The sequence below is a fragment of the Heterocephalus glaber genome, unplaced genomic scaffold, assembly GCF_053883595.1.
Source record: "Heterocephalus glaber isolate CG9 unplaced genomic scaffold, H.glaber_assembly_v1.0 deba00001463, whole genome shotgun sequence".
Lineage (NCBI taxonomy): Eukaryota > Metazoa > Chordata > Mammalia > Rodentia > Bathyergidae > Heterocephalus > Heterocephalus glaber.
Window position 1 is genome coordinate 10,225,647 of NW_028258310.1, and position 26,154 is coordinate 10,251,800.

At 53.1% G+C, this 26,154-nt stretch overlaps 1 protein-coding gene across 4 annotated transcripts in view; it reads left to right on the forward strand.

Annotated features, from left to right (window-relative positions):
• Camk2a (calcium/calmodulin dependent protein kinase II alpha) overlaps positions 1-26,154 on the forward strand; it is a 59,265-nt gene that overhangs the window by 11,459 nt on the left and 21,652 nt on the right. For all 4 annotated transcript variants that reach the window (XM_004854415.4, XM_004854417.4, XM_087180592.1 and 1 more), the window contains exons 2-13: positions 3,816-3,910; positions 10,468-10,527; positions 14,271-14,325; positions 15,190-15,255; positions 15,364-15,436; positions 18,224-18,326; positions 19,586-19,669; positions 19,798-19,892; positions 20,773-20,895; positions 21,248-21,331; positions 22,614-22,656; positions 25,321-25,361. In XM_004854415.4, the coding sequence (XP_004854472.1) occupies positions 3,816-3,910; positions 10,468-10,527; positions 14,271-14,325; positions 15,190-15,255; positions 15,364-15,436; positions 18,224-18,326; positions 19,586-19,669; positions 19,798-19,892; positions 20,773-20,895; positions 21,248-21,331; positions 22,614-22,656; positions 25,321-25,361 (922 nt within the window). The remainder of the gene's footprint in view (positions 1-3,815; positions 3,911-10,467; positions 10,528-14,270; positions 14,326-15,189; positions 15,256-15,363; positions 15,437-18,223; positions 18,327-19,585; positions 19,670-19,797; positions 19,893-20,772; positions 20,896-21,247; positions 21,332-22,613; positions 22,657-25,320; positions 25,362-26,154) is intronic.

Below are 26,154 nucleotides of genomic sequence, written 5' to 3' on the forward strand. Positions count from 1 at the left end.
TCAGTACAGAGCCCAAGTGGTGGCTTCCACCAGTGCCAGTCCCAGGGGAGGAGAGATATGTAGCAGGACTTTCCCAGAAGGCTGACAGGGCCGGGCTGAGCTGGCTGGGAATCACCTGGAGAAGGAATTAAATAGAAAACATAGATTTCCGGGGTCCACACCTAGGGGTTTTGATTAGTAGGTCTGGGTGGGGCCCTGGAATCCGTATTTTAAAAGTATCCCCCAGGTAATTCTATAGCAGCCAGTTTGATGACCACTGATCTAAAGTCTTTACCTAGAATAGTCTTGTTTTTCTTTTTCTTTTTGGTGCTGGGGATCGAACTTGGGTCCTTGCGCTTGCGCAGCAGGCAGCGAAACCACTGAGCTAAATCCCCGGCCCCTAGTCTTGTTTTTCTAATGGAGAAATTATACTCATTCTTCCCTCCATCCCTCCATCTACCTAACACATATTAACTGAACTCCAGCTCTAGAACAACCATGGGCTCATGCTGGTGAGTGAAATAAGGCCCACCCCTGCCCTCAGCAGCTCGAAGCCTCCTCCTCTCCTACCCTCTTCTCTGTGAAGTTCTCAGAACCCTTCTAGATGTGGTCAATTAAATGTTTTCTCTCCCAGGGCTGTGGAGAACCATGGCCTCTAGCTGGGTGGGGCCCATTCCCCTGCCTGTGCAAAATGGGCACCTTTTTGAGACTAGATGTGCCCTACCACCCTGTCCCTGATACCCCTGACTAAAAATCCATTTCCCTGTCTTATTTTAGTTCCTCTCTCTGTTGCTTAAATACACCTCCTGCAAGTAACACCATAGAGGCCCTATTGGTACCAGACACTGAGTCCCTGGTACTGGAGGCGTAGAGAAGAAAGTAAAAATCCTGGCCCTCAGAAACTCCCCAGCAGGGAGAGAGAAACAGGATGTTGATGAGCAGCTACCATCCTGGGCCTGATAGAGATTGTGATATTTGGTCTTGTGCCTGGTTCTTGACATAGAGCTCTTAAAACCCTTCTAATTTCCTAAGTGGTTAGGGTTGCTGGGAGCATCTTTTGTTCCAATATTTGGTTATTGCCTTCAGTTCCTGATACAGAGCTCCTAATTCCCTTGGAGTTTCCTAGGTGATAATGTATCTTGTTCTAATGAGGAGACAGATGGTGGGCTCTTAGATGGGGCGTGGTCACCAAAAAGACCAAGCCATGGTTAGAAGCTTCAAGCGTTCAGCCCCACACCCCATTCGCAGGGAGATAGGAGGGCTGGGAATTGAGTTCATAGTGACCGTTCCTATGTGATGAAATCTCCACAAGGATCTCAAAAGTATGGCATCTGGAGGACTGGGTTGGTGAGCACATTCATTCATGTGGCGAGAGGGTGGCCCATCCCAGCTCCAGAGGGACAAAGGCTCCTGTTCTCAGGACACTTCCAGGCCTTGACCTAGGCACTTCTCCATCTGGCTGTTCATCTAAATCCTTAATCATATCTTTTATCATATAATAAACTAGCAAATATAAGTAGATGTTTTCTTGAGTTCTGTGAGCTATCGTGGAAAATTCTTGAACTGGAGGAGGGAACTCTCAATTGCTAGCCATGTTGGACAGAAATGTGGATAACTTGGGGACCCTCTACTTAGAGTTGATGTCTGAAGTAAGGAGAGAGTTTTTTGGGATGGAGCCTTTAACCTGTGGGTCTGCACTCAGAATAGGTGGTATTGTAACTGAGTAGTTGGATAAAAAACTGATATCCAGAGTAGAATTGATTGGTATGAAAGAAACTCCCCAGAATTAGTGGCCAGATGCATTATGAGTTGATTAAAGGAAAATGAGTTCTTCCAATACAGAGGTCTCTGGGAACAGAGAGAAGGTGCCACGTTGTAGGGGCAGCATGTCAGGAGGTGACTGGAGTCTCGTTGCTTTCCTCCTGGTGGTGAGCAGGTAGAGATGCACACCCCAGGGAGGACCCGTTGCTGTGGGAGGTCCTGCCTCAATTTGTGCATGAATTTTGGCCTCCAGTTTTCCTATGGGGTCATATTTCACAGTCTCTAGCCCTCATCCCATGACTTTCTTCCCCATACTTTTGTACAGATTCCCAGCTGCTCACTTCCTGCCACCTGGATGTGGAGTCAGTGATAGCATGCCCCAGGGTGTATGTAGAACAGGCACCTGTGCCAGCCTGCAGCTTCCTTGGTACCTGGTAGCAACCTGTCTGAGTCAGAGCTCAGAGGCTGTGTTGTGGTATGGCCATGTCAGGAACCTGGGAAGGGCTTGGCACACAGGAAGTGAGTTTGAGCCTCATTGGTGTTGAAGTCAAGAACCCAGGAGCACAAATCTCTGAGTCCTGGATGCAGTTGCACCTGTAACTTGCTGTGTGACCTTGAACTATCTATGCTGAGCTACAGTGTAGAGTCTCGATCCCACTGCAGACATAAGCAATCAGAACTGCACTTCAGCAAGAAGTCCAGATGATACCCATGAACATTACTATTTGGGAAGCCTGCCCAAGAGCCTTTCTTCTTGGTGTAAGCACTACTGGTTGGGGCAGTAATGTTGATGACCATGATGTCAGCTCTCTTAGGAGCCTCCTCTGTCATACAAGGAGTTGGACGAGACAGCCTTTGTGGAAAGGAGTCAAAATGACAACTCAACTCCAGATAGATTCTGCTGGCTTTGTTTGGCTTCATGCTCAAAATCTTTTGGAATAATGCATCAGTATTAAAAATTGGGAAATTTCTCATCAATATTTAGACTTCTAGTTTTTCTTGAAAAATTGAATGAGGTGGGAATGAGCCCCATTCCAACTGACAACAATGTTTCCCCCACTAAACTCTGAAGCTCGCAGACTCCCCCCAAGTTCTTCGGTCACTAATACTTTGAGGATAAGAGTCCCAGGAGGCTCTTAAAACATCTGAAAAGATGCTCAGCCTCTTAATATTACAACTAAAAACTAAATCTATACCAAGTAGTCATTTTCTACCTCTCCAGCTAGCAAATATAAAAGTTTGATAATGCACAGTGTCAACAAGGGCAGAGTAAACCAGTCCTTTCTCACACTGGTGGGAAAGTAAGATGGCACAGCTGCTAAGATGAACAATCTCATTTTCCATCAAAATAGCCAAATACCACCTACTCCTTGACCAAAAACACCCAGTGCTAGGAATTTATCCCATAGATATGTGCACTCCTGTGAGGTGTAATTCCAGCACACACATACAAGTTTAGTCATTGGAGCACTGTTTGTAATAGCTATAGATTGGAAGTAACCCAATTGCCCTTCAATAGAGGACTGGCTAGGTAAAGCGTGGGCCAGCCATACAGTTGCATATTATGTAATGAAGTGCTTTATGTTATGATATGACAAAGGACTTCTGAAATATATTATGAACTGAAAAAAGAAGGTAGAGAACAGCATGCCAAGTCCAGTGCCATTTGCTGGGGGGTGGGGAGGGAGAGGAGAGAGTACAGTATCTGGGCAGAGATACAAGGACCGGACAGCGGTGGCCTTCTCTGGGGAGGGGACCTAATAGGCCAGGGTACAGGGGTGGGAGCTACACCTAGAGTCTGTGGTTTTAACATTATGGCGCTCCAATGCTTTACAATTTAGTAAGCCTAACTTTTGATGAGTCAGAAGTTCATCTTGCCTGAGGCCAAGCTTCTAGGTCTGTCTCTGAGTCTCTCCACCCGCACTGTCCTGGGTTGGCCACAACAGCCCCTGTGAGCCTGGGCAGCTCCAAAGGAGGGTTCCCACCTTAGCCTGGCACACCTGCATAAACTCTGGCATCTCCAAGGATGCAGCCCTGGGGTCTCCCTTATTTCATCACTTTCTCTGTCCTCCCAGGGGAGCCTTCTCGGTCGTGCGCAGGTGTGTGAAGGTGCTGGCTGGCCAGGAGTATGCTGCCAAGATCATCAACACCAAGAAGCTCTCCGCCAGAGGTAGGTGCCTGGCCCAGGTTTGCCCACAGCCAGGTGCTCCTTCCCTTCTTCCCTCCTGCCTCTGGGCTTAGAACCAGAACCTGAGTCGGCACCCCTGGGTGACTGATGGTGGGTTAGTGGCTCTTCTTCCTGAGGGTGTCATGGGAAGAGACCTCCCTCTTCCCCTCAGGGAATCTGGGTTGGAGGCCACAGCCTCACAAAGACTGACCAAACTCTGCCTCCCACTGTGTGGAGCCAAGGCGCCAGATAGGACTTCTTTTCCCCGCCCTTCTGCCATGCCCCTTCATGTCTCAGCTGCAGGCTGCACTTTCCATGCCCTGAGTGAATGTCTAAACTGGCTTCTCTCATGCCTGGCCCTCGCTCAGCCTTAAGGTTTCAGCTCGGTTTCTCTGACCCCCTGGTCTGAGGAGGTCTTCTATCTTCTCTGTTTCCTTCCTGGCTTTCCTTTGCCCTTGCCTTATATGATTTGCTGCTTGGCTCCTTGTTTAACATCTGTGTCCCTTCTTGACTAAGGTCCAAGCAAGAGGGCAGGTTCCATCTGTTACTCTGTCCTCAGCGTGTGGGACAGAACCCTTATCAGGTGCTCAGAGAGTGTCCTGTGAACTCCTGGTGTACTCCTCTTCGACGACAGCAGACCAGTCTCCAGTGCCTAAACAGGTGGTCTGGGCGTGACCTGGGTTTTGGAAATGATACCCAGAGAATTCTAACTTACAGAGATGTTTGGAGACCTTACACGGTGGTCCTAGGACATTATGAGTGGTTCTGGACCCACAGTGTCAGGGTCTCTGGGAGAATGTTAGAAATGCAAAGGATGGGGGCCCTCCCCAGACCGAAAAAATCAAGTCTGCATTCTATCAAGATGCCCATGTGAATCAAATGGGCATTAAAGTTCAGGAAGGCTCCCTGCAGGACTCCTTGCCACTAGTGTGTGCAGGGCACTAACGGTGCTGAGCACAGCAGCGTGTTGGAGAGAATTATCTTCAAAGATGCCATTGAGACAGTGTATCCACTGCCTTTCGGCAGTGAGGTGAGGGACAGTTCTGCTGGGTGAAGTGGGAGACATCGTATGTGGGGCAGACATGGTGTCCAGATGTTGGACAGCTGTGGGCCCAGCAGGTGTGGGGGTTCAGGGGATCTTGCATGCAGTGGTACAGGACCTGCCCGCTGTTCCCCATAGGCCACTCAGCAAGTCCTGTGTTGGACTGTGCGCTGCTGCCTTTCATCTCTCAGGGGGCTCAGTGTGGCCGGGAGCACAGCATTTCCTCCTGGTGTCTTACAGGGAGAAGAGGCTCTGCATGGAAGAGGCCAGGGTGAGGGCCTCTGAAAGCTCAGGGCCCTCACATGGCACATCCATTGTGAAAAGGCCAGACCTGTGGAAGGTCCAGAGCCACAGCCAGCGACATGAGCCATGCTGGGGAGGGAGAGCACTGCCTTGTGTCCACAGGGTGGGATTGGCCCTGTCACTGCTATGTGATTAGTGGCAATCTGGTGCCATTCTGTGCTTCAGGTCTCTAGTGATCATAGGGGATGTCCCAGTCCATAAGATACAGCAGGACCAGAGTCATGACTTGGTGGTAAGTTGAGGGTACCCAAGAGGAAGGTGAGGAATAGAGGTCTCCCTGGATGTGCAGGATCTTGGACCAGTTCACCACAGTCTCAGGGGCACATCTACAAACACATGCACACACATTCACACACATGTGCATGCACACACACACACACACGCACAACTGGGCAGCAGACAGGTGCATAGCAGAGTGGAAAGGCCATTGCTTCTGTTCAGGAAGGGAACTAAGCATTCCCGGGACCTTGTGGTTCTCTGGGAGGAAGGCGCCCAGGCCTAGTGAGTGTGTGGGGTGGGGGTGGGTAGGCTATCAGGGAACATTCCCGAAGAAGTCTGCCAACTGCTAGCTGCACTTTTCCCCAGCAGGCGAGGAAGAGCAGAGCTTCTTTTAGCAGGTTTCTTTGTTTGCCACTCATGGAGCCTCCAGGGGGGCTTAATGCAGACGATTTGGCAACACACTCTAAAATTCTCCTGCTGGCACTCTTGGGTGACTTCCAGCAGCTCCCAGCAGGGGCTGTGCTCACCCAGGTTGTCTGTCCACCCCTCCCAGGGAGCGGTGGCTTGCCTGTTCCCACCCATCCTGGAGCTCTTTTAGAAAGTGGTTCCCAAACCCAGGAGATACTTGTATGTGCATTTTAAAATTAGTTTTTAATGGGCCGGGGATTTAGCTCAGTGGTTCTGCCGCCTGCCCTGCAACTGCAAAGGCCTGAGTTTGATCCCCGGTACCAAAAGAAAAAAAAAATTTTTTTTAATTAATTTTTAAAAAATACCCATCTTTCAAAGAAACCATCAAAAAATGGAATGAAAAGTAAAAATTTTGCTTGCCTCAATCTCTGCCAAATCCTCACAGGGGCCTTTATAAAAATGCAGCTGCCTGTGGGCCAGGGATTTAGCTCAGTGGTTCCACTGCCTGCCTTGCAAGCACAAGGACCTGAGTTCAATCCCTGGTACCAAAAAAAAAAAAAAAAATGCAGCTGCCTGTGTCACACACCTGAGGGCTGGATTGCATCTGTGAGGCTCATGCTCCTGTGCTGTCATGATCCCATTGTGTAGACATCTAGCTTGGGTTCAGGGCTGTTCCCTGCCAGGCCTCCATCCATGCCACAGCCCTCTCCTCTCTGAGGCCCACATAGTCCGTATGGCTGGGGCACTGGGCACAGGAGGTGATTGGTGTAGCCACAGGTGACTGAATTGCCTGGGGACTGTGACCTCCTCAGGCTCTCAGCTTCACCCAAATGCAGAGGGACCCCTTCCTAGGCACCGTGGCTGCCAGTCTCGGGGCACTGGGTGGGAAGCATGGCAGGGGTTCATCCAAGCTGCACCTGAGCCCCGTCCAGGTCCCTGCCAGGGAGGCCTCTGCCTATCCTCCTCCACACCCTTGCCTGGCATCATGGTCCTCAGGATTCTTTCTCCAACCTCCCATGATCAGGAGCCTTTTTGATCCTGTGGATGAAGGGAACATTTCCTGTTCCCTCCCCTGGTTCCTGGGCCTCTTGCCAGGAACCTGTGCCTGCTGCCCGCTGGAGCCCATCCCCTCTGGAGGCAGAGTCTGCCAGTCTTCGATTGTACTGCCTCCCAGACCCGGTCTGCGCTGCCCTGCTGAGACCTCAGCCCCCAGTGCCCAAACAGCTAACCTCAACACCCTGCGGGTGACCTGACCACAAGGAGGGTAAAAGCTCCCAAGACATCATCAGGGGCATTGGAGACAACACTCCCAGGTACCAAGCAGGAAGCTGGAGATGTGAGCTTCCCCGAGGCCACTCTCCATCCTGGGACTTACTGAACTGGATGGGCTGAGTCATCAATTAATGAATTATCAGAATGGGAGGCATAGGGTGCAGTCATTGTAGACATGGTTTGAAATCATGCACTGCCTTTTGCTTGTGTTGGAGCTTTAGACAAGATGCTTAGTGGCTCTGTGCTAGGTCCTAGGAACATGACAGTGACCCACAGACAAGGTCTTGTTCTCAACGTGCCTATTTTCTAGGAAATGAGACCACAAAGAGCATTAGACACATAAATAAGCTGGGTAATTTCAAGTAGTGGTGAGTATTGTAAAGAAAATAAAATAAGGTAATAGAGAAGCGATGGGGCAGGAGAGACTCTTGGAAAAACAGCCAGGGAAGCTGTCGGACAGGAGACATTGCGGTGAGACCTGCCTGATGAGGAGTTAGCAGCCAGGAGAAGATTCAGGGGCAGAGCATCTGGGCACAGGGCACAGTATATGCAAAGGCCCTGAGGAGGGAAGAGTGTGATATCCCTAAGGCCAGAAAGGAGGCTGCAGTCACTGGAGCTTCATGGGTGAGATGAGGGAGGATGCAGCAAGGTCTTGGGGTTGAGATTGGATTTATAGTAAGTACATCAGAAAGCTGTTGGAGAGTTCAATGCCAGGGAGTAACAACATCTAATTTATGTTGTAGAAAGAGCTCCTTGACCGTCAAAGACCATTGGCTGAGGTGGGGAGTGGGGGGAGATTTTGGGAATGGAGGGGTTCATAGTTCAGAGTTTGACTTTGATAAAGGGACTACCCTTTTATCCTTGACCTCAGTTTCCCTATCTACATTAAACAGCAAGATCTCTAGGTCAGTATGGTCCCTATATGTCTTGACATTCTCTGTACATTAGAAAATGAAAACATTGTAACAGGATTATAAAAGTATCATATAATATATATGTTTACATTCAACAAATAAATGCTTTTAAGAACAAAGAGTTACAATGCAGGGCAATTGTACTCTGCACAAGATGATTATAGGACTTGTATTTCCTAGCATTTCTGCCAGAGAGGTCTGGTCACCAGACACCAGTTTAAAGTTGTGTGACCAACATTATTTTCTTTTGGTTCCCTTAGTGGAACTTTGCTCCTAAGTAACCTGATATGGAGAAAACATCAAAATTCCAGACTCAAAGCCCCACCTTCTGAATGTGAATCTTGGGCTCAAGGCCCCTGTCCCCTCTGATGGCCCTGGCCTTGACCTGGCTGGTTTCAGGGCACAGGACCCCCAGGCACCTCTAGGTGAGGATCCCCTGCCCTGGGGGATATGGATGGGGTCTTGGAGGGAGGGAGCCTGGAGGAGACCCCTCCTTGGCCCCTTCTTCTTCCCTGCCTGCAGCTGGCCTATCACTGGGGAGCTGAGTCTGTGGAAACAGAACTGGGTTTAATTGCTTTGCTTATGGCACAGCCACATTTTAGCATTGATCCTGGCTTCTGCTACCCAAAGAGGACAACCAGTGATTGTTCTAGTGGAAGGGGCAGGGGAAAGGGGAGCTGAGTACTCAGGGACAAGGGCTGGAACTTTCTCCATCCTTATCACCTCCTGGCTGTCTGCAGTCATCCAGTGACCAAAATTCTAGTTCTGGCTTGGCTTCTGAGTGTCTGTGTGAGTTCTTATCTGTGGGCCCCGGTCTCCCAGCAGGGAGATGAGGCGGGTGGATGTGGTTACCAGTCTGGGCATGGGGAACAGATAGCACAAGGCTAAGCCAGGCTCTGAAATCTGACTGCTGGGAGAAAGCATGGCTCTAGGCTCGGGTAGCTGTGACTTGGGCCGGGTGCCTGCCTCTCTGCACCTGTCAGATCTCTCCCGAAAGCTGTGGTGAGGACTGGAAGGCCTCCAAAGCACTCTGCACAATTCGTGACACACAGTAAATACAGGCCAGGCATCCCTAATCTGAAATCCAAAATGCTCCCAAACCCCTAACTTCGTGAGTGCTGAAGAAAACTGTGAATGCATAAAACTATTAAAAATATTGGATAAAATTACCTTTAGGCTATGAGTATAAATTGTACATGAAACATAAGTGAGTTTTGTGGTTAAACTTGAATCACATCACTAAGATATTTCATTATATATGTGCAAATATTCCAGACTCTGAAAAAAATCTGAAACACATTTCTGGTCCCAAGCATTTCAGATAAAGGATATTCAAAGGATGCTGTTTTCTACATTTGCTAGTAGTTTCTCTTTAACTATTTTGTTTTTAAAATTAATGCATTAGCTATGGAACTGTGAGAAAAGCACCACAAAGGGAGTTGGGAAATGCAGTTTCAATTCCAAGTCTGCCACCACGGAGGCCTTGGGGTGCTCAATCTGTAAAATGGGGACAGCAGGGCTCACAGCCCAGAGGTGTGGGGGGGCACTGAGGGAGCTGTGGGTCTGACTGTTCCCAGCAGCCCGAGAGCCAGAAACCACAGGACAGATCCTGAGTGAGGCCACTCTCCAGGGTGGCGGGGAGACCCAAGGGTCTTGTGTGAGGTCCTGGAAGGCAGATGGGATTGTGCTAGGGCACCCCTTAGTCTTCTCAAGGGCATTCTACCCTGCAGGCGCACTAGGGGTGGTCGCTGGTCCCAAAGTTCTCTGAAAGGGAAGTAGCACAGCTGTTCTGGAGGGGACAGCCACTCCCTTGGGAAGTCCACTCATTCAATCATCTGTTCTTTCATTCGGGTGTTTCTTGAGTACCTACTGTCTGCCAGGCAGTCGGGGAGGTGCCAGAAGTGCCACAGGGACCTTGCCCTTCAGGGTGTGGACGCCCATGAGCCAGAGGACCCCAAGAGCACACAGGAGCCCCACCAGCCATGGAGGGGTGGGAATGAATGACAGCTGGTGAGTGACAGCTGGGAGGTTGTGCTATGCTCCACACTGAGACTGAGGGGCCAAGTGTGCGTGTAGAGCAGTGAAACTCATGGCTGGAGTGTAGGCCTGGAGGAGGCACAGCAGGGGCCAGACTGGAGTGTCCCAGCTGGAGCCTTATCACATGAGAAGGAGCCTGGAGAAATGCCTTGTCTGAAAGCCCTGGAAACTGAGGTGGAGGGAGGGGGAGGAACTCACTTGAGCCTTAGCAGCCTGGGCCTCCCTGCTTCCAAGCATCCTACCGCCTTCCCGGAGCCCAGAGGCCCTGGCCTTCAGCCTCCCTGGGAGGTAGAGACTGTGAGAAGGTCCAGGGGAGGCTGCTGGTGGCTCCTCCCTTGAGACTTCCCCGAGTGTTTGTGTTTCAGACCATCAGAAGCTGGAGCGTGAGGCCCGCATCTGCCGCCTGCTGAAGCACCCCAACATTGGTGAGGCCTGGGGATGCAGAGGGTGTGTCAGGGTGCTCTGTGGGTCCTGGTGCTGGTTGGGGTTGGGGGGAGCAGCTTCTCTCTTCTCTGGGGTGGGAGGCAGTAGAGAGGGGAAAGGAGTGTCTCCAGTGGGTTCCATATTCCTCAGAGACCAGCCTGTTTCAGGGGAAGGTGAATAAAGGGCCCCTCTTCCCATCCCACACTGCCAGCAACCTCCTTCAGAAAAGCTGTTTTAGGAGAACTCCTGGATCTCAGAGAGAGAGACAAAAATAGGCCAGGAGGGAAAGCTTGGCCTTGACCTGCATGGCCCACTCCAGACCTACTCCACGTTGAGCCAGCCAGGATCAAGGCGCAACTCAGGTTTAGGCCTACTGCAGCCTGCATGGGGTGGGGGGTGGGGTGGGGTGGGGGCTCAGGAAACGCCTTTCACTGCCGGACCCTCCCCCAGCTCCTGAGCAACTGGGGTGCCAGTGGGGGTTCTGAGTCATGAGGGGAAGAGTAGGACCTTGGGCAGGAGCACTCCCTTCTCTGAGCTGCTTTCCCCCATCTTTACTTGGAGAGGGCTGTCTGTACAACTGGGTATTTTGTAGAAAGGCAGCTTCTGATTCCAATGGTCTGGGATGGAGCCTGAGGTTGCGCAGTTGTCACGGATTCTGACTTGTAGAGCACGGTCTCGGTGCTCTGTAAGCATGGCCCCAACTCTGGCAGTTGCCCCGCCTTCTCCCAGGGAGAGGAGGATCTCCATGCCCAGGGCCCCAAGGGTTAACTCCTGCAGGAAGAAGCGGCTCCTTCTGCTATTTATACCCAGAAAGCTCCTGCCTTCCCTGCTCTGCAGCAGCCTGAGGAGCAGAAGTGAGGAGAGGAGGGCCAGTCAGGGCAGAGAGGAGGCAGCCAGCCGCTGGCTGCAGGAGGAGCTGACTGGACCCTGCCTGTCGGGCTGTCTTCCCTCCCGACCAGCAGGGCTTCCCCACCTACCTGTGTGAGGGAGGGGCTAGGGTGATCTCTGGCTGTAAACCTCCTGGTTCTTAGAAATGCTATCAGCTTGGGAGGAAGGAGGCGGGGCCTGCGTGCGTGCGTGCGTGCGTGCGTGTGTGTGTGTGCGTGTGTGTGCGTGTGTGTACGCATGCGCGTGTGTTACTGCACAATCACAGCTGTCTCAGCTCAATGCTGGTTCTCTTTGTGCCTCCCTCCCCCTCCCATTCTCAGCTGTAATGGGAACAGTAAGTTATGGGCTCTGGGGCTGACAGAATACAGCTCGAATCTTGGGTTTGTTCCTTTACTGCTGTGTGACCCTGGACACACTGCTTAACCTCTCCGAAGCTCAGTTTTATCTGGAGAATGGAAATTATATCTGCCTCACAGGAGGTGATGATTAAGTAGAGCACCGCACAAGGACAGGTGTCAGGCCAGTGCTTTTACTGTCACTAAGCTGTCCCTTCCCCCATTCTGCATTTTCCCTTGGACCCTGTAAGATCATCCCTACCCTGAGCCATCAAGATCATAGGTGGAGACCAAGGCAACTTGTCGCCTAAGAGAATGCTCAGACACACTGGGTCTCAACCTTGGCTCCAGTCTTCAGGAGGTTTTGAGCATGGGCAGACCAGGAGCCTCTCTGAACCTCAGTATTCTCCTCCATGACATGGGGATAATAAACATGGTACCCACCGTGTCTGAAGCTCCATCTTGAGATGATTCTGACTGCAGCGTGGCTTCTCAGAGCTTCTGACACTCAGGGCAGGGAAATTAAGACCACCTCCAGCCGAAGTGGACAGGAAGGGTCTGCCCAGCCCCCCCGCCCAGTCCACATGGCAAAAGATGGGGAGGAAAACAGTTTTTTGACAACTCTACTTGACACAATAACAATGCAAGCTTATTGTGGACAGACTTCTTGAAGGGTCTCCTATAAACTCCCCGTGGAGAGCTAACCTCTGATGATGCTTGTTTCCGTGTGATCTGCAGGCCTTGGGCCTTCTTGGATACACCTGTGCGCTTAGCTCAGCTCAGATTCCTTAGAAGTAGAGCCCAAGACAGGCGTTGGAGGGCTGTGAGCAGCAGCTGCCCTGGAGACAGGGGAGGGACGCACCAGCCTACCAAAGGGGACCTTGGCAGGGCTCTGATGTAGGATTGCTGGGCCCTGTAAACCAAAAGTACAGTTTTACAAGCATCCATGTTTAAGAAGTTAAGCCTGCATTTATTTGAAAGGCACTAAAAATTAAAATAGATTGGGCCGGGGATTTAGCTCAGTGGTTTCGCCACCTGCTGCACAAGCGCAAGGGCCCGAGTTTGATCCCTGGTACCAAAAAAAAAAAAAAATTAAAATAGATTAACAGAGAGAGGAATGGGTAGAAATGTAGTAAGGCAATGATAGAACACTAGTGATAGAGTCTGAGTAGCAGTGTATGGGTGTTCTTTATAGGTTTATAAAAAATGTGTTGATAAATAAAGTAGGATTATACTAAATGTACTCTTCAGGTTTTCTTAAGCATCTTTCAGTTATTATTTACCAGCATGTATCACCATTTAAGAATATCTTAAAGTTTTAAGTTTAATCTGTGCCTGTCATCTCTGTCCCTGAAGGCACCTACTTGAGGTATTTGACACCTGCCTCTCAGCCCACTCTGCACATTTTATTTGTAAATATGAGAGCCATAAACAATTTGGGGCACTTGACACTGAATCAGGTATATAGGGACAAGGCAAAAGTTCAGTGGTGCTAAGGGTTAACAGGGAAAAAATGAGTCTTGTCCACACCCTTGCTCCGCAACTCCCCTCCCCAGAGGGACCCCAATGCCCACTTCTCCGTATTCTTCCAGAGAGACTTGTGCCATTTCCAAGCTTAAATGCATCCTTTTTAAAAAAGAACTACACATACTGTTTTGCACTTTGCTTTTTCACCAAATAACATAATTTAGAGATGATTCCGTACCAGTGGATCCATAACTGCCGCATTATTTTAACAGCTGTGTAATTTTCCATTGTGCGGCTGGATCATAGCTCTCTGGGCCAGCCCCCCCTGCTGTGGACATTTTTATGTTGTGGCGCAGGGAAGGATGTGAGCCAGTCCTGTGATGACTTGCCCTTGGCTGACAAGGTGAGGGCCCCCAGAGTCAGAATCAGGCCTCAGGCACTTCCTCCCAAAAGCTCAAAGGTAATTTTGGGAGCTCTGGATTCCTGGGAGCTTGGCCCCTGTTGTTGGTAAATGAGGTGTGAAGAGATGATGGCTTTTTAGCAGCCAGAGCTCGGAGATTGCTGCCACTCCTGCCTGCAGCCTCCAGGGTTCTATTAGCTCCTCAGGCCTGGAGGCAGAACAGGACTATTGGCACTGAGTAAGCACTGACTGTATGCCAAGGCTGCAAGTCCAACAGTGTCATTCTCATGGTCCAGACAAGGAAAGAGAGGCTCAGAAAGGTTTAGTAACCTGCCTGAGGTCACACAGCCAGTCTGCTGCAGAGGCTGGAGCTCTTTGTCTGACTAGGCTCTTTGTCTGGACAGCAATGAAACTGTGGGTTGCAGAGAAGGGACCAAACTTTGACCAAACAGGAATCTGTAGTCCTTATGCACAGACCTCTTTCAGTAATGCCTGGGGACTGTGAGCGCTTGTACCTGAGTTTGTCAAAGCACCTGGTGCCAAGTGTGTGCTCTGTGACTGAGAAATTGGGATGCTGACTATGGAGGAGTCAGAGGGATGGTCGGGGTGGGGAGCGGGGTGTCCAGGTATAACCAGCTTCCCGGCCCTCCCACAGTCCGGCTCCACGACAGCATCTCAGAGGAGGGACATCATTACCTGATCTTTGACCTGTGAGTCCTTCCCCATCCTGGGATGGGCCAAGGGTGTGGGGGGGTCTGGGCATGTTGATCTCACTGGGGGTCCCAAATGCCTCCAGGCTGGCCTGAACTCCCTGGTCTGGTCCAGAGTTCCCCAACATGCAACACGTGACATGCGACATGCGCAGGCCTGCCACCCAAGCCGAGCAAGCTGCTTTTCCTGCTAAAACACCACCCGCTTTTAACTGCCCTCATAGGTTTGCTTCTCCACTGTTTGTGGCCAGTGGTGCTGATTCGTCACTCATACAGGGAGACAAAGTTTTCTTTTGGAACCTGTTTAATTTGTTTGCAGTAATGAAATGATGATGGAACAACAAACCCAGGTGGTTCCTGGGCAGATAGCGGGAAACTGGCGACACTGATGACACTGGGATGTTGAAAATGAGAAGCATGCATATCGGGGACAGCAGTGTATAAAAATCCTCTTCACCTTCCACTTGATTTTCCTGTGAACCCAAAGCTACTCTTAAAAAAAGAAAGAAAAAGTCCATAAAACAAACAAGTGAACAAAAGCAAAAAAACCAAACCAAGCAAAACCAAACAGCTGTTGGGCTCCCAGGACTGGGTTCAGTGTTGTAATCTGAGCATTCCCCACACCAGGAAGAGCCCAGCTGGAGAGAACGGCAGGGATGGAAGGGAGGGGGGGCATTAGTGAGGGAAGGGTGTGTGGGAAGAGGGGTAGGGGTGGCAGTGAGGACACCCCAGGGGCCCTGGCTGTCTCCTTTTGGGACTGAGATTCTGAGTTCCTGGGCCCAGACCTTGGCTTTCTGGAGACTCCTGCAAACAGGTTGGCACCTGATGCCTCTGCAGGAAGTGACTCAGTACCTGTTTCCCCAGAGTCACTGGTGGGGAGCTGTTTGAAGACATCGTGGCTCGGGAGTATTACAGTGAGGCAGATGCCAGGTGAGTGCCAGGTGTGGCTGGCAGTGGCACTTGGGGCAGGGCCCACCTTACCCTCTGTGGGCTTCCTGGGAAGGCCTGCCCTCAGCTATGACCTGTCTCTCTCCCCAGTCACTGCATCCAGCAGATCCTGGAGGCTGTGCTGCACTGCCACCAGATGGGGGTGGTGCACCGGGACCTGAAGGTGAGCAATCCTTGCGCAGCCCCCAGGACCTGCCACCTGGAGCCCCTGCCCTCTGCACTTCCTGCCTCCCACGGAGCTGGGTGGCACCGGAATCCCTTTAATTTTCCGAGTTAGGTGGGTGGGAATATTTTCCCCCACTGTCAGGTGAGGAAACTGAGCTCAGGAAGGCAGAGTGGGTCCCAGATCTCCCAACTCCCGGCCCCAGTAGCTTTGTACTGGGGCCAGGCACAGTGCAGGCTGTCACCATGAGGTGGGGAAGGAGGCTGCATCCCAGCCTGGGCAACATGCCTTCCAGCTACTTGGCCTTGACTGTCTTGACCTCCCTGGGCCTCAGCTTCCTTACAGCAGTGGTTGTCATAGCAACCTCAGCTCCTGGCGCGGCTGTCAGAAGAGCGAGCACAGTGCCTGGGACACCAACATGCTGTTCCTCTTGTCCCGGGTCTCTGGCAGGCAGCAGGAAAGAAACCAGGACTTGGGGCCCTCCGAGTCCTCCCTCTTGCCCCCTGAAGAGGGACATGGACAGGACCAAGCCATCCAGGGCTGGCCGAGACCCAGTGGCCTTGCCTATCAGCAGACTGCATGGAGCTTCTGTGCCCAGCCTCATGGCAGCAGTGGCTGATAGCTCAGGTCATCCTCATTTTGGAGAATAAGAAATGAAGAACCAAGGACTTTGCCCAAGGACAAGCATTTTCATGTGCCACAGCGAGGATGAGGGAGCCCTGGCCTTCTAGCCCCAGATCCTGTGACCTTGGAGTGTGACGCCAACAAACCACTTAATCCAGCTTCTGCCCCTGCCCCGGTCCTATTTAGGGTGATGCTGCTTTCGGGCCTTGGGTGACAATGCGCTCACTCTCTGTGGGCTTGCCCCTGAACCCCCAGGGAATGCTCCTTTGCCCTTTGCTGTGGTGAGAGATTTTCCTTGAACCACATTTGGAACCACACTGAGATCAAGCTTCCAGCTCAGACAGGCTTGAGAGGGACTTGGGCAGCTCTGGAGGAGGCCCCACATCTTCTGCGGCTCTGGTCCCTGCTCCCACTGAGGATGCCAGCTGAGGGCTTCCTCACCCTGGCCACTCTCTCAGTGCAGGCTCCAGGAGGCCCAGGGCCCTCTTCGGGGCACAGTGACCTGAACTGAGTCCTGCTCACCTCTGGAGGTCCCTGCTTCTCCTCTTACCTATGGCCCAGGTCTAGACCCATGGGCAGGTGTGGATGGGAAGAGGGTCTCTGGCCAGACTGCAGGACAGCTCTTCCCCTGGGCCCATTCCCATTATAGCTCCAGCCCCTGCACAGGAGCAGCCCAAATTTAGGCCATTCTGGATACTCTAATTAGTGGCACCTTCATCAAATCAGGGCAGGGCAGCCACGGAGACCCAGGAGATGCTTGGTTCACAGTCCCTAGAGGACAAAGGAGGTGCTAACGAGCCAGGCAGAGAGATCTATATTTGTTTGGGTCCAGGCTAGCTTTGGACTGTGAGAGGTCAGAGGGGGGTTCCTGGAAGCCCCCTGGAAAGGTCAGAAAAAGAGTGGAAACCTACTGTCTCCAGAGACGTGAGCCCAAGCAGCCAACACGAGGGATGTTCACTGAGCACTTCCTGTCACAACTGCACATGCTTTGTGAGGATTGTCTCAGTTAATCCAGACACCACCCTGAGAGCTGGGCAGTGTCCTGCTTTCTCTGAGGAAACTGAAGCTCAGAGAAATGAAGTAACCTAGCCAAGTTCCACAGCACAGAGGTGTCAGCACTGGCATTATCTAAGTGTGGAGGCGGCACTCACTCCCCCTTTGCTCTGAGTCCTGAGGTGGAGGGGGACCAGCAGAAAGGGGAGAAATTCCAGGGGCTTGAGCTGGGGGAAGGTGGCAGCCATGGTACCCAAGAGGCCAGGTGAGGGCTTTCCCCCGGTCAGCTGTGGTCTCATGGAGAAACCCCACTATCTTTCATCCAAAAGTGCCTTTAAAAGGAGTCAGTTTCTCCTTTGATTCTGACACCACCACTTAGAGCTGTGCGATGTTGGTCAAATCACTCGACCTTTCTGAGTTTCAGTTTCCTCGTCTCTATGCGTAGGACAAATACGTAGGTGATAACGATAGATGGATGACATCTGAGATCTCCTTCTTTAGATGGAATAGTCATGAGGGGTCTCTTTGAAGGGGGGACAAGGTGTAAGAGCTGGATAAAGAGAAGCTTGAGGGAGGGTGGGGATTTAGCTCAGTGGTTCTGGCGCCTGCCTCACAAGCGCAAGCTCCCAAGTTCGATCCCCGGTACCAAAAAAGAAAAAAACCCCACAAAAAAACCCACAAGAGAAGCTTGGGGGGAGAAAAAAAATCAAGACCTGGAGGTGGCGACATGCAGGACTGTTTCAGGGGGTGTAAGAAGCCCGCTGTGAAAAATGGGAAAAACACTACCTATGTTGTGGGCTCACTGAGGTGGTAGATGAGAGGGTGCATGGCTGGTGTACAATAGGAGCCCCATAAATGCTGCTGCTGCTTCCTCATTGCCTAATGGCTGAACCACCCCCAGCCCTGTCCCCAGTTTTCCCTCAGCCTCAGCTCCAAGCCTTGGGGTGGCTGATGGAGGAAAGGTCTGTATGACGCAGAAGACGGAGGTCTCACCAAAAGATCCCTTTCTGGGGACTGAACTCAGGGTCCTATGGTGGGGTTGGAGGTGGGGCAGGGTCCTGGGTGTCGATCTGCTCCTGCTGTAAGCTCAGGCCTGCAGGAGAAGTCCTCACACTATTGACTGTCTCTTGCCTTCTCCTCCCCTCCCTCCTTCTCCCTGGTCCTGGGAAGCCGGAGAATCTGTTGCTGGCCTCCAAGCTCAAGGGTGCAGCTGTGAAACTGGCCGACTTTGGCCTGGCCATAGAGGTGGAGGGGGAGCAGCAGGCGTGGTTTGGTGAGTGGGACAGGGCATGGTGGGGTGGCCGGGGTGGTCGGCCTTTGTGATGACACTTGGGCCTCGAAGGGGCCTCCGCCCAAGTGGGGGGACCGGAGACAGTTGCTGGCTACAGAGGCTCAGCCTGCGGGCCTTGGGGCCCTGTCCATCCTGTCTCCCCCAGGACCAGGTGCAGGGACAGGGTCTTCACCGAGCCAGAAGTGTGGCTTCTTCATGTGAACACTCACTGATGGAAGGGCTTCCTTGGGAAGCCCTAGGCCTGGATGCTGGAGATCAGCATCCGGATTTTACAGATGAGGAAACAGGTTGGGAAACTTGGAAAAGGTTAAGGGAACTTAGAAGGGTGAAGCCAGGATTTGTGTTCAGATGATCCAGCAGGCTTTGAGATTTTGGTAAGATTGGGTACATTTCAGCTATCTGGGGGTACTTTTCAGGGGGCAATCTGGATCGTGGTTAAAAACCAGAGCTCTATGTTCAAATCCTGACCTCGGTATTTATGTGGTGTGTGACTTCAGGTGAATTATTTCATTTTTTGGTTTCCTTTTCTCTAAGATGAGGATAATAATAGCTTGTTCCTCCAGGGTTATTTGAGGATTAACGAAGACCAGGCACAGAAAGTGTGCAGCCCAAAGCCCAGCACACAGACTCAGTAACTGGCGACTGTTTCTATGGTTTCTTGTTAAAATGTTTTGGGGCTCCTTTACTTCATTTGATCCTCTCAACAACACTGGGAGATATTTAAAATAGGAATCCCTAATCCTCTGATAGATCTGGAAACTGAGGCCTAGAAGGTAAAGAAGCCACCCAAGGGACTGAGGGGCAAAGGCAGAGTTAGGAAGAGGCCCCGACTGTGGTGACAGCTCCTACAAGGCAGTGGGGTGTGGGAGTGGGTAAGGGCTCAGCTCTCAACTCGGGGCTGACATGGCAAGTGCATTTTGTCTTGAAGTTGCCACCAGTTGGTTCATGGCGGCTGCTGGGCGGGTTGTTTTGGAAAGTCCAGGATCCTGAGTCAGGACCCAGTGGGAAGGAGCTCCAGGACTGCTTCCTGCTGTCTGCAGTAGGCTCTGGAGTGGTGGCGAGTGCGCTGTGTGCTGCCTGCCTTGCTCTGGAGGCTTTGCCGGCTTCCCAAGCTCAGGGAGGCAGGGCTGTCTCCTTCAGCCCCAGGGCAACCTCCTCCCCTCTCCCGCAGGGCCTTGCTCCAGGTTACTCACGTGCCACCTCTGTGTGTGTGTCTGCCTGTCTGTGTGTCTGGGGAGCAGGGTTCGCAGGGACGCCTGGATACCTCTCCCCAGAAGTGCTGCGGAAGGACCCGTATGGGAAGCCTGTGGACCTGTGGGCCTGTGGTGAGTCCATCCAAGGGCCCGTTTGTGTCCCAGGGTGCTGGTGACTCTGGGAGCGCTCGATGCTTTCCATTGCCCCCCTTCACCTATCTCCCCATGGGGGCTGAAGTTTCTCCTGGTCCTCTCCCCAGGGGTCATCCTGTACATCCTGTTGGTGGGGTACCCCCCATTCTGGGATGAGGACCAGCACCGTCTGTACCAGCAGATCAAAGCTGGCGCCTATGATGTGAGTGTCGCTCCTCCTTCTAGCCACCCTGTTTGGTCACCCTCTGATCCCCTTCTAGTATCTGAGGACACGTCCCTCTTGCTTTCCCAGCTTGCTTAGGTTCCTCTGTCACTCACTTCTGGGTTAGGGGTCCAATCCCCCCTGAAGACTGACCAGGTGGTGATCTCAAGGTACCCAATGATTAGGGGCTCTAATTGATGGGATTTATTCCAGGGGCTGCAGAGGGCAAAAGCAATGCTAAAGCAGGGTGCAGGGGATGAGGGAGGCCCCAACCATGTTTTCTTTCCTATGTATCAACAATAGCAGTATCTGACTCTCACACTCTTCTTAATATTTTACATATTTTATTACATTTAATCTCTCATGGATCTGTGACAGACACAGGTATTATCCCCACTTTACAGACCAGGAAGCTGAGGCATATAGAGGCTAAGCAACTGTCAAGATCACACATCCAGGAAACGATAGAGCTGGGATTTGAACCCACACAATCTGGCTCATGCATCTAACTACCAAGCCACACTGCTTTCTGTGAGGCTGGGATCCATGCAGCTGTGTGCCATGGGTTTTATGTGATATTTAAACCTTGCAACATCCCATGCGTTACCCAGGTCCCCCAGCCTGGGAGGCAGAGGCAGGATGTGAACCCAGGCCTGTAGTCTGGACTATGACCACTGTCTCCTTTCCCTCTGGCCATTCTGAGCAGTTAGGAGGCCCACCCTGACCCTCCCCTGTTCCAGAGGAGCCCCACTCCTGGTGGTAGATGCCCCAGTGGATAGGTGTTAGAACCCCTGCCTGCTCCCCTGCCAGTCAGGGGCTGGGGGATCGCAGGGGTGGCCTGGGGCAGTCTGGGCAAACCTGGCCCCTCTGCCCCTTCCAGTTCCCATCACCGGAATGGGACACTGTCACTCCGGAAGCCAAGGATCTGATCAATAAGATGCTGACCATTAACCCATCCAAACGTATCACAGCTGCGGAGGCCCTCAAGCACCCCTGGATCTCGGTGAGCCTTCCTCAGTGGGTTCTGCCAAGAACCTGCAAGGTCCTGCCCTGCCCCTGGCCTCTCAGCTCCAGGATGAGGTTGATAGGGCTTAATCCAAGGAACTCTAACCCTGCTGTGACACTTGTGGGTAATAGAGAAATAAGGGATGTTCTGGGTTGGCATCATGCCCAGGGATGTCACTGGCACTGACAGGTGCCAGGATCCTAAGCATCCCACATCACCCCCTAGAACAAAGAAGTGTGTTCCCCATGCTGCCAGCACATCGCTGCGAAGACGTCCTGCTGAGGGGCCCTTGGTAGGCCTGTCCTCCAGCCTGCCCTCCCCTGACAGGCCTCTCTCCCCCTCTCCCCAGCACCGCTCCACTGTGGCCTCCTGCATGCACAGACAGGAGACCGTGGACTGCCTGAAGAAGTTCAATGCCAGGAGGAAACTGAAGGTAACAGGTCCCCACCCTCCACCCCACAGGACAGGGAAGTGGCCCGGCCTGGGTCTCTCAGAGACTGTGAGGCTTGCTCACTAGTTACTTCCTTCACTGTTTTGACAAGCATCTGTTGAACACCAACTGCATGTTAGACAGCAGGTTGGGCTTTGGGGAATGAGCCTCGATCAGACCCTGTCCTCACCCTGACCAAGCCTCTGGTGGTACGCAGTTGTAAGTGCTGCACCGGAGTGGGAGGAGGACCAAGCTGGGCAGTGGCATTTCCAGGTCTGGAAGGGCCCAAGAAGGATCCCAGGAGGCTTCCTCGGGCCAGTGGTGCTTAGGTGGAGACCCTGCCCAATGCAGAGCCGGAAAGGGAAGGTGCTCCAGGCAGAGCGAGCAGCTTGAGCGGACTGCTGTAGGTGTGGGCACAACCCCTTGGGGGACTGCAAGTGGCTCTAATTGGCTGGGGAGAGCCCTGGAGGCAAAGCCTGACTGGGCAGGAGCCTGTGATAAGGAAGAAGGGCTGAGTCACTCCGAGAGAGGTTGTGGCTCCCAGGAAGCCCCTGTGCCCAGTTGGACCCTGAGCTGCACCTGCAGGACTAGGACAGCTCCAGAGAGGAGAGAGGATCTGTAAACTGGAGGACAGCGAGGGGCAGGCATGGAGCTCCAGCTCCATGGGAACCTACTCACCCACTGCTACGAGGCCTGGAATGAGGGTCTGTGGGGGTAATGCTGGCACGAGGCCAGGAGAACCGAATCCCAACCCAACCCGCAGTGGGAGCTGTCACAGAGGGAGTCTCAGAACATGAGAGTCAGGGACTCTTAATGTTAGAGACCATCAGATTCGGAGAATGTCTGAGTTAGGTTGGAATGAGACAGCAGCAGCCAGGAGGGTTTCTCCACACTGAGAACCCTAAGGGCCAGGGAGAGATGAATTAGTCCTGGAGCAAAGTGCTGCCAGCCCAGCAGAGGGACACAAGGTCTGCCGGCCTTGCCTAGGAGGGCACTTCCCTGGCCTTTAGGAGCCTCTGTGGCAGCTTCCTTCAGGCCCGTTAGCTTTGGCCAGGCCTCGGGACCTATTAATATCTGCTCCTGGGATGGCCCTGTCCCATGAACCGTGCCAGCCAGGGAAGGAGATGGACTCTGGGCTGCAAGGAGGGGTGGGGGCCAAATGGAGTGGCAGGCAGAGGCTTTGCCTTCATCTATGAAGGGAGCACTGCTTGCCCTTTCCTACGCCCCTCTGTTTCTCCTCTCCTCCCCCCCTCACTCCACCCCCGGCCCCTCTTGTCTGTTGCAGGGAGCCATCCTCACCACCATGCTGGCCACCAGAAACTTCTCCGGTAGGTGGTGGGGACTGAGTCCCCAGTACACCCTGCATCCGTCTGTTGGGAACATTGTCCTGCTGGATAGCCGGGTCCCTGAATGGGGGCTGCAGAGGACTCCGTGACCATGGCTTAGCTCATCTGCCACAAACCTGTACCCAAAAAGGCAAGGCAAGAAAGGGAGAGAGGTCAGAGGTCAGTAAGCCAAAACCCAGTTAGAGGCTTAGCCTGGCTCTCCTGCCTCCCAGGAGCACTGGGGTTCTCAGGCTGGGCCAGCCAGAGAAGTCTGGAATTTTAGGGAGGAACAGAGCCAGGTCCAGTGCAGAGAAGGACTGTATTGCCCCCATTGTTGGAGTCCTGTGCTGAGCAGACTCCATGCTTCTGCCCAGGTGGCCTTTATGACAGGAAGTGGGGGCTGCTGCCATTGTTCTTTTCTGGATGAGGAAACAATCTCAGGGAGGTGAGCTCTGGCGCCCCAGGTCACAGGGTTAGGAAGAGGCAGAGCCTAATTTCAGTACAGGTCTGAGCAACCCAAGTGTCCTTAACTAAGCTGGGTCACCAGGGAGACCAGGGCGGGAGCCTCTCTGCCCTTAGCCAACGCCAGGCTGAGTAAGGCAGGCAGTGCCTGACTATCTGGCCATGTGGCCCCAAAGAAAGAAGGAGAAGAGATTATTGTTAAGGCTTAGCAAGTGACTCCTCTTGGCACATGGGCCAGTGCCTGGCCAGTGCCTCCCGAGGCCTGTCTCTGGGGAGCCCGAGGGGCTGACAGGGCAGCAGGGCAGACATAGATGGCAGATATGGCAAAGCTCACCTGAGGGGCCCTCAGATGAGGCCTGGGGCCAGAGGTCAGTCTGAGCAGGGTACAGGCTGGCTTCCCCGAGAGGGCCCACCTGCTCCTGACACCAGCTGGGAAGAGTGAGGCCCAGAGGTGGGAACAGTCAGAACTTCAGAGGCAGGCTTTCCCCCCACAGTGAGCTGCCTTCCTACCCTCTCTCCAGGCAGTGATCTTGAAGTTCTTTAAACTGAAAGATGAGCTAGCCAGGCAGTCAGAGTCTTTTTTTAACAGCTGAAGCATCCTGGAAAACTCTAGCCCCCGGGGGCCCATGGGTTCGATCTCGTCTCTGGATGTACTTTATGGAGTCAAGAGTGTCTTAAAAATTTGGGGGGGGTAGGTGTTGCTACCCCTTAAACTAATCAGAAGATTTCATAGAAAACTCAGATTGAAAATCTGGAAAGTCTGTGACCTCGCTGGCCTTAAAGCCCGCCAATAATGCTGCACTCTGTGGGGCTGGAGGGACAAGCACCCCTCCCCTGCTGTTCATCCCTGGGCCAACCCACAGCCCCCCAGGTGGACAGACAGCCGTTCATCTCAGGCTCAGGACCCAGAGGTGCTCCTCCCTTGGTTTGCAAGTGGACTTTGGATGAAAGCTTCGAGGGACCTTAGGTGGCAATGTGGGGGGGCCTGGGAGGGGGCCATCCAGGAGCCCCATCCCTCCGTGCTCCTGGGGCATCTGTGTCCTGTCCCTCTTCTCCATCCTGCTCACCCCCTAAAGGCTGCCTCAGGACTGACCATGGCTGCTGCTTTGTGCTGAGCACTGCAGAGATCCCTGTGCTGTTTAAGGCATTTGCTTAAGGTCTGAAGGAGCCGGATGCCAGGCTGGGCCAGGCTGGGCCAGGCTGGGCATTCCTGCCATTTCCTGGCTGATGCTCACTCCACGAGCTCCAGCCAGGAAATGAGGAGGGAGGGAAAACAACAGAGGGGCAGGCCTTCCTGCTGCTCTGCTCTTGCCTGCTACTGGGGACATAGCTGGCCTGGCCTGGGGTTCCACAGCCTGAGTCCAGGGAGGCCTACGCTGTTTGAGGAGAAAGGCAGAGCATGGGTGCTCTGGCAAGGGTGGGCCCCGGTGGGGGGCATCTGCTTCTTGTCACCAGCAAAACGCTGCCTGCAGCTGTCCAGAGTGAGTAGGCAGGGCTGACACATGACCTCTGAAGCAGCATGGGGCTAAAATTAGAGAGCCTGGGTGGAGGATGGGGGGTGGTGGTGGGGGACATCCAGCCCCAGGCCAGGCAGCCAGGTCTCTGGGTTGGCCACCATCAGCACAGTGGTGACCAGGATCCAGAGGGAATCCCCAGGCGGAAACAGCAACCCCACTCTTCTGGGACATGCTGGAGACCTTCCTCAACCCATGAAGCCAGAGGGTTACTTGAGATTGCTGAAAATTGGGACTTAGGCTCACCCAGTGAGCCACTGGCAGTCCCTGGGCCACTGAAGAAGAAGGAAGAGACAGACGAACAGAAGGAAGAGACAGACGAAGAGGAGGAAGCGGAGGAGTGGGAGGAGGAGGAGGAGGAGGAGGAGGAGGAGGAGGAGGAGGAGGAGGAGGAGGAGGAGGAGGAGGAGGAGGAGGAGGAGGAGGAGGAGGAGGAGGAAGAAGAAGAAGAAGAAGAAGAAGAAGAAGAAGAAGAAGAAGAAGAAGAAGAAGAAGAAGAAGAAGAAGAAGAAGAAGAAGAAGAAGACGACGAAGAGGAGGAAGTCTCTCCTGGATTGCTGAGCCGGCTCTGTTCCCACACCATCCACCCTCTGGCTGTTCTCTGGCTGCCCGTGGATGCTGCTCTTCCTCACCCTGTGGGCCCTGGTGCCCTGCCTGGTGTTGCTAACCCTCTACTTTCTCTCCTCCACAGGAGGGAAGAGTGGAGGGAACAAGAAGAATGATGGCGTGAAGGTAAGATGCCCGGGAGCCTGGCAGGGCCTGTCTCCAGCAGCGTTGGGACTGGCTTGCAGGACTAGGTGAGGCCAGGGCCTTGCTGCTGGTGTTCTGGACAGACATGGGTCATATCTATGGCCAGGCCATCCCCAGACCTACAGACCTGGACTTCTGTGCCTGCCCTCTCTGCATGCTTGGTGGGGGTAGATGGCCTGGGCTTGGCGTAAGCACAGGGAACAAGACAGCTAGAGATTTCTGGGGATCTCCAGGGCTGGAGAACTGGTAAGCAAAAGGGTGCAAGGAGGGACAGAAGTGGTCCTAAGGGATGGGTGACCTCCTCCTGCCCGAGTGTGGGTGGGCTGGAATAGGCCCCTGACCTGCTGGACACACCAGTCCAACCAAAAGAACCAATGGTGGATGGACAGCCATCCTTTTAGGCTTTGGGATCCAGAGGTCTCTTTCCCCACCAAAGCCCACTGGTTCCGTGCCAAGAACCACCCTCTACCCCACTCCCGGGCCTGTGCCCTGACCCCACCCTTGATGCCCGAGTACTTCCCTCCACATCCTGCCGGCTCCTCCTTTGCATCTCTTCTCTTTCCTCCCTCTGCTCTCTGGGATCTGGTCCTCTGCTCTCTGCGGCTCCCTTCTCCTCTGCCCCCCAATCACCTTGTGGGTTCTTCTTTCCTGAGCTTCTCTCTCACTCTGGGCTTAGTGTCCCGCCTGGCCAGGGCCCCAGGGCTGGGCAGGCTGAGGACATCAGAAGGCATGAGCTGCTGCTATATGAACATGACCACCTAGAGGTGTGCTGGTG